Consider the following 8005-nt stretch of genomic DNA (forward strand, 5'->3'; position numbering starts at 1 on the left):
CATAACAAATATCTTCCCAACATTTTTCATGCTTATAAACCTTCCCTCCCTCTAGCTCAATCTTAGGTAGCATCCCTTCAGGAACATGGGCATCTTGGTACAGTCTCACGGAGCTAGCTTTCCGCAACGGAAAATACGCGTGTCTCACACCCTTGTGCTCGGGATCGTTCGCGATGCCGCGAAGATACAGCGGTTCTTCTCAACTGGCGTGAACTTCATTTCAATATAAAGCGCAGTTTCGCTTTTGGGTGGCTTACCGGAGGATCCAAGAATTGGAAACCACCCAGTAATACGTTCACCGGAGGCAATCCCCTGCGCCGGAATTTTAACAGTTCCCACGAGTTGCGCACCAAAAATGTCGTCATCTTTCACGCGGAATTCCAAATCTATGACGGGGTGTGCCAGGGGGATGTTGAAGTGCTCGTTCCAGCAAGGGTTTTGGGAATTCTTTATGACACGTGTACGGGCAACAGTGGCCTGTGGGACAGTAACCGTGACATAAGGGTCGCTGGTAATGATTTTTTTATGTTGGTGAGTTTTGCGGTGGCCTCGGTCGCCCGCTGCAGCAGCGGGATCGGATGAACGGAATTTGATAGTATCGCATCCAGTGACGCAACGGCGGAAGTGCTCAGACACAGCGTCCATATTGGGCAACATTCGGGCCTCGATAATGTCCAAGTCCAAATCTCCGTGAAGATAGATCCTCTCGCCGGAAACGTCGTCAGCCATTGCGTCCCAAGAACTGTATTCCGAGCCAAGAGTATTCTTTAGTACTCAGAATGTAATGAAAATGGAGAAGGGAAATAAAGAGGCGAAAGCAAAGTATATGACTAAAGGTTGCTTGCTTGAAGCTAAGTCAGGATGAAAAAGACGTCGCCGTCGTGGGGTTGGCCAGAGGCTTCCTTGTTGCACTGAGCTTCTGTCTCGCTGGCTGTGAGTGGCGCCACAGAGGCGATCCCTGGATTTGTTTGTTATTTTTCAATTATATTGAACTTTGGCAATGTTGCTTGGGGCTTTGTACGTGAATTAATGATTAATAAATTGCTCATAATAATAACTTGGAAGAAAAGGGGGAGAAAAGACGTTTCACCCCAAAAAATATCCAGCGGATACAGATTCAGACAGATGCGACGTGGAGCCGCAAGGGAAAATGGATAAGAAGAGGAGAAGCTACCCGTTTTCAAATTTTTTTTGTCTGTTTTTGGATGGGATGCTTTGCCCATGAGAGCAAAAACATTAGAACAAAAGCAGAAATGACGAATTAGAAGAGATTCCAAGTAAATATGCTCTCATCTCGGGCCCAAAAAAAAAAAGAAGTAAATATGCTCTCATCGTATCCCCCATTGAGTGCTAGTAAGCATAAGCATTATGGGGCCCCTGTGTGAAGTAATAAAAGTGTAATTAAAACAACGAAAGTTTTCAATGATTTCTAAATTAGTTGCATTGATTGCTTTTCTCTATCTATACTGAACACTCGCCTCTGATTATTATTTAACCTTAACCGTATTTCTTAAAACAGCATAAATGACTTGATTTGCCGTGGGAGTTTGCAGCGGCGAGCAACTGAGAATATGCGATCCTTTGAGGGCTGAGCCAGGCGAAATGTGAAAATGAACTTTATTGGGTGGAAGGGCCACAGTAAAAGGAAACACGTGTGGGGGAGTTGAAGGTTGGAAGGGATTCCTAGCGATCCCAACCATTTTGTTCGCGTCCTATGCTCCCCACATCTATATTACCGAATCGTATCCAATCCACCTCAGTTTCTTTTCTTTGTTTTTCTTTTTCCGCGCCATACCCCGACACACGCCCTGGGCCAACTATACGAGGTTTGCTTTCCATTTGGGAGTATTTAGAAACATCCAAAATATTTTTTAGAAGTATTTTTTTTTGTAAAATAAGACAAACTCTTTTATATATTTATTTTGTATGTCGTAAAAATATTTTTAAAATAATAATTTTGATTCCATCCAAACACTATCTTCTTTTTAAGTTTTAGATAGGGAAAATCCCAAAAAATTGATTGTTGAATTTCAAAATTCCAAATAATAAATTATTATAAAAATATATTGTCATTTGCTTTTTGAATGTAGTTATTTTTTTTTATGAGTATAGTAACCAATACTGATTTGAAATTTTAAAATTCAACCATCATTTTTTGAGGATTTTCCCTTTTAGATACTGAAGCCAGCAAAACAAAACAAAAACGGTGATATATATATATATAATTGCAAAGGTGAAGCCAATCCATATTTCCAGTTTCTCTCCCTAATTAGATTGTCACCGTACACTCTCATGATTTATCTCATTCACTCGTTATTCTTCACTTTTTCATCTCTTTATTTGTTAAGTTAATGTATATTAACTTTACGAGAGGTCACAACCAAACTCACCCAAACCCAGAGACCAGCCACTGTTATTCCTGTACTATGTTAACCACTCCTCGATGATTATAGAGGTGGGCAAAGAAAAACTTTTCCCCATCGGGGACTGTACTGCACAACTTACATGGCCCGTGGGGTAGCCAGAAAATCTGCCTTCGAAAGTGGAAATTGAAATACTCCTCCGACTCTGAATGTAAGACTCTTATACTAGTGTGTATAAGGGTCTTACATTTAGGACCAGAGGAGTAGCATATTTTCTATCGGTGTGCATGTCTGGTAGGTCGAACCATGCTTCCCATGTACAAGGGAAGACGCTCTCCCTCCACTAACCGCGAAGGAAAAGTTGCTCCAGCGTTGGAAGGAAAAAGGCCTCAAAAGTCGAAAATGTCCACCATCTCCTCTGAACTCTCACCCTCCTTGTTCGCCCCACGTCTCTGGTTGGAGCGTCATTCTCCTGTCACCCACTCTCCAACAACCCTCACTCCTCTGATCATCTCCCTTACCCTTCTCTTATCTGATCTATCTATCCATCTCATCTGCGATCTATTTCTCCCCTCTATTTCTTTCTCATTTTCCTCTTTACCCTAATCGTATATTGGAATTTTTTTATTTCTGAGAATTTTACTAATAAATGCAGCTTATCCCTGCTTCTCTTGAATGTTGAGCGGTGGTGATGAATAAGGAAGAAGACGGAAGGAATGCTTTGTTAATAGATAATAGTAGACTTGGCATTTCATACTTGATTTTTTTTTTTTAACTTTAATTTTATTTTCTCTAATTCTTATTGTGCCTTCCATTATTTTGCCTACATTTCTGCGGCTAGAAATTTTCTCTTCCCTTCCCCCATCTCCCATCAAAATATATCTTTTTGCTAAATGGGTTCTTATACTTCTGATTACAGGTAGATTTCTCTGTTTCTTACCCGCTTCAAATTGGGTAGAATCAACGTTTCAAATGCTACCCCTTATCCTTAACTCTTAATATAAGATTTAGTTTCCAGTTTATTAAACTATAAGTTAAATCTTATATTAATAAAAAAAAAAACTTACAAAGTAAGCTTGAAAATTATTAAATTCTAAATCAGAATTTTTTTAAAAAAATGTGTTGTTATTTGTTAGTAAATTGTAGTAAAAAATCTATAAAAATGTAAAAAACAATTCTGATTTAAAATTTAGTAATTTTGAAATTTCTTTTCGAAGATTTTTTCCTATTAAAAATGAGGGTTAATATATGTTTTGTTTTTTGCTGGTGACGTGGAAGTTTAAGTTCTTGTAAGGATGGGATGTTAAGAATAATTTTTCTTGCCTTTTATTTCATGAACCAATAAGTTATTCATTTCAATTACGAAATATTAAATCTCTCACAGCCCATGATAATAAATGATGACTCCGTAAGGTTTTTATCATGAATTTTATCCACCTTTTAACTTTATGTTTTTATTTTATTATATTTGTCATTTATTTAACGGTACTGTAAATCTTATTATTGATACAAAAATTTTATTACTGCATTCAATTCTTAATATAAGATTCATGTGTCTAATTTATGGAGATTAAAAAGGTTAAATAAATTATTTTAAAAATATTATAATTATTTATTTTTCTTCAAACTAACTTTTTTAGCTTATAGATTGATAGATAATCTAATGATATACATAAATATTTTAGAAAGATCATATAATATATAATATAATTTTTTAATTTTTTAAAATTAAACTAATTAGGTCTTATATTAAGAAACAAAGATAATACTATGTAGTGGAAAAAACCAAGGTTAAGTTGTCTATATCCATTACGTCAGGTTCTTTCATCCCGCATGGACTGTCCTTTTTTCATATAAATTTATAATAAAAATATTAATATTTCAAAAATAAAAGGCTTTGTGTAATTATTTCTTCTTGTATAATCTGCAGATATTTTTTTGCGAATTCTCACTGAAGAGTGATGATTTGAGCCTTAGTGTTGTATTGCAGGCCCTTACAAGAAGTAGGGGCAAAGAAACGTATTCTCCAAATACGGGAAGGGCGAAAGAATGTAAAGTTAAGATGCATTCATCATCTTAAAATATCTTTTTGTTATATCTAATATTTTAAAATATTTTGTGATGTATTCAATATCATGAAATATTTTTTAGATGTAATTAACACCCTGAAATATTTTTCTTGTCTTGATTCTGGATACACACAAAAAAATATTTTATAATGATAGACGCATTTAAAAAAATACTGGATGTACTAAAAAAATATTTGAGAATATCAAATACATCACAAAATATTAATACTTGAAAAAATACTTCCATTGTTGAACACAACTTAAACCCAGCAATGTATTTTCCAAATTTTGCTTGCCTCGCCCCCCTCTACGGCCAGCTCACAACCACCCAGTTGAGATCCCTGGAAAGATTTGCAAATTAATAATAAAAAAATTAATTTGTAAGTCTTTATAATTTATCAGGTTTTGAATTAGGTCTTTGGAATTTTTTTTTCTTTTATGTACTCCTTATTATTTGCCTAATTTCAATGTCAATCCTTCTATTATAACGCTGTCAATTTCTAGTTGATGTAGGTTTTGCCATCTCTTCTCTCGCTTCTCTCTCCCGTCCTCTGCTCAGTTTCAGAGTCATAACTTCCATCTCTCTCTCCCCTCACTATCATCGTTCTTTTCTTTTCTTTTTTTTTTCTTTTTTTTTTTGCATAAGCTTCACTCTATCATTTCCTTCTCCCGCTGTAAAAAGACCCTCCCCCTTCTCCTCCATTCTTGCTGAGAGAATCGATTGCGCCTTGAATCATAGAAACTTGTTTTGAAGAAGACGTTTTGGGGAAATGCAGAGTGCAATAGGAAAAAAGTTAGTTTTTGACTATCCTGAAAACATAGAGTCTAAGACCACCAACAAACTTTATCCATGAATTGCAATACAGGCACTTGAATTGAATTTGGGTCTGTTGGTCATCGAAGATGTTATAAAAGAACACCTAGGTCGTAATCCCTTATATGGCACATCATTGTAGTCGGATTTTGCATAACAAGTAGAGCAAAACTGCAAACATAACGCAGATTTGACATTATTCACGGGTGCATCCATGAGAGTGAGAGAGAGAGAGCTGAAGAATGTAAATATGTAATCCGCAAAGACAGGTGGCACTTTTTTTCCCCTGATGTTTGACAGCTTTCGCTTTTTGCATAATAAAAAGGCCTGTCTTTTAGTAAGAATAGAGGAGAAGGAGGAGGGTTTGTTTATAGCTGGAGAAAGAAATGATAAATCTGAAACATAGAGCAAAGCTTATGCAGACAAAAAAAAAAAAGGTAAGGAAGATAACAGTGGAGAGAGAGATGAAAGTGCTGGCTCTGAAGAGAAGCGAAGGAGGAGATGGTCAAATCCACATCACATAGAAATTAATAGCGTTATAATAAAAGGATTGACATTAAAACTAGGTAAACAATAACAAGTGTATAAAAAGAAAAAAAACTTATAAAAACCTTATTCAAAACCTGATACAACTATAAGGATTTATAAATTAATTTTTCTTTAATAATATAGAAATTAATTTTTCTTTAATAATATAGCGCAGGCAATTATTGCTGGGGCAAATAATATATAGCTCAGGCGAGAAATGCGTGCAAAACAGGCCTATCCGCATACTAGTATATATTCTTGTTCATTTTTTAAATAAAACAAAAATTGGGTGAGTTAGCTTTCACCAACCCATCACTATTAGAGCATGTGCTAGCTTTAAAGAACACTTACAAAAGCATATTACACTGACAAAATTTTACATTAATAGCGGCATTTGAATTTATAACTTTTTGAGTCATTAATTAATGTTGTGTTTAGATAACAAATTTAGTATACTTTTACTTTTTTTTACCATTAAAATACTTTTATTAGAAGTAACAAGTATTAGAAAAGGTACATTTTTTCCCACATTACTAAACGCGATAGAAAGCATTCAAACGCACGGCTGTGTGCGCGTGCGGGTAGAGGCTTATTGGCCAGATAGCTAGAGAGCTTGCATTTTAATCAAGTTATAACATGCTCTTTTCAGACAAATTAAATTAATAAGAGAAAATGATACACACACACACTCATCTGGTACTAGGCAGAGAGACAAAAAAGTTTTTGATTTTATTTACAAGACGGAGAGAAATTTTTCATATGAATGTATATAATTTTACCATTTATTATTACTATGTTGACTTTTTTTTATGAGGTATAATATATATTAAATACAAATAAAGTTCAAAAGTTAAATTTTAAATAAAAGTCAATGAAGTTTAAAATTTTTCTTAATATATATAAAACACATGAAAGTAACTTATAAATAAAACTAAAAGAATATATATATATATATATATATATATATACAGTTTCTCTACCATATGCAAGTAGGACTAAAAGACTGCTAATGTGATGGATTTGTACAAGCTCTTCTTTTTAATGTAAAAATTAAATAATTAATTTATAATATTAAGAAAATTAATTATATTATTTATTTATAATAAACAAATATTGTATTTCCTAAAATGTCTTTATTAATTATGTATAATTTGAATTGTGCCTTAATAGTAACTCAATAACACGTGCTACCATCATAGAAATTAGTTTAAGGCAAAACAAATAAATAGTATTGAAGACAAGGTAAATTAAAATTTTATATTTAAAACCAAATTAAATATCTAACTAACTTTTATATTAAAGATATAATATACTCTTATCCATAATCTGTACATATTTCTGTGAAGAAAATTAAACCACGCATCCTACAATATCCGAAGAGTTATTGAATCCAAAAGTGATTCAACATGAACGTTAATTACAGGACACACATGTGCCTGCAAGAAGAAATCAAAGTCACCCGGCTGACAGTTGTGAAAGTTTAATGTCAAAATCAGATAAGGCTCCTCTACCGCTCGCAAATTTCTTCATCGTACCCAGCGAAGGGACGTTCTGGGCCTTGTCTTTCTCTGCCAACTCCAAATCAAGAGCTTTCCCACTTTTCCTTTCACTGGTCTCACACTGGTGATCACCACTTCCCTTGAAAATCCAAAGCAACGTCTTCTCCTTCTTAACAGCTTTTTCAGTACTCTGATGCTTTCGAGCCTTTCTCTTCTTCTTCTTCTTCTTCACGAGCTGCTCAACCTCACCCATGCACGAGACCTTGGGCGATGACGGCTCTCGTGCACTGAAGCTCGAGCTTCTGAGCTTTCTTCGAGCTTCTTTTGGAACTATGGAGACGTTGCGGCTTGGGCTCCGGTTTCCGGCGACACTCCGGCTGGGACTCAGATTTGGTTTCTGAATTGAAGCCACTGGTTGTCGTGGCAGAAACTTCAAGAACTTGCTCTTCAGCTCAGCAAGCTTTTCCATTGAAATGGAAGCAATTAATTGATTTGTTTGGCGTTGGAATTAATGGTCCACGCGCTACCCTACAAAACAATATGCATGGAGTCTTTTAACTTTGGAGAAGCAAGAAGTACCAAGATAATTACGTATTAATATCTTAAGAAAAGGAATAGGGAGCGATTAAACAAGAATATGGTTGACATTGATCATGGGGTGGGGAGTGGTGCGCACCCCTTGCCGGCACAATAAATTAATATTTGGAGCTCGGATGTCCACGGGGATGGGAC

At 35.2% G+C, this 8005-nt stretch overlaps 2 protein-coding genes across 2 annotated transcripts; both read right to left on the reverse strand.

Annotated features, from left to right (window-relative positions):
- Positions 1–144: 144 nt before the first annotated feature.
- LOC114743310 (phospholipase D delta-like) lies at positions 145–944 on the reverse strand. The gene is made up of 2 exons (XM_028931510.1): positions 832–944; positions 145–742 (listed from the first exon to the last, which is right to left on the reverse strand). Exon 2 carries the CDS (start codon positions 727–729, stop codon positions 145–147), a length of 585 nt encoding a protein of 194 aa, XP_028787343.1. The 5' UTR covers positions 730–742; positions 832–944.
- A 6114-nt stretch (positions 945–7058) lies between these two features.
- On the reverse strand, positions 7059–7766 carry LOC114743309 (uncharacterized protein At1g76070-like). Its single transcript, XM_028931509.1, has one exon. It carries the CDS (start codon positions 7740–7742, stop codon positions 7230–7232), a length of 513 nt encoding a protein of 170 aa, XP_028787342.1. The 5' UTR covers positions 7743–7766; the 3' UTR covers positions 7059–7229.
- Between the last annotated feature and the right edge of the window lie 239 nt (positions 7767–8005).

The sequence above is a fragment of the Neltuma alba genome, unplaced genomic scaffold, assembly GCF_004799145.2.
Source record: "Neltuma alba isolate B1F8T4 unplaced genomic scaffold, ASM479914v2 tig00003989_pilon, whole genome shotgun sequence".
Taxonomy (NCBI): domain Eukaryota; kingdom Viridiplantae; phylum Streptophyta; class Magnoliopsida; order Fabales; family Fabaceae; genus Neltuma; species Neltuma alba.

Coding starts and splice junctions, on each gene's coding strand:
- LOC114743310 (XM_028931510.1), bottom strand. CDS start 729: ATGGCTGACGACGTTTCCGGCGAGAGGATCTATCTTCACGGAGATTTG.
- LOC114743309 (XM_028931509.1), bottom strand. CDS start 7,742: ATGGAAAAGCTTGCTGAGCTGAAGAGCAAGTTCTTGAAGTTTCTGCCA.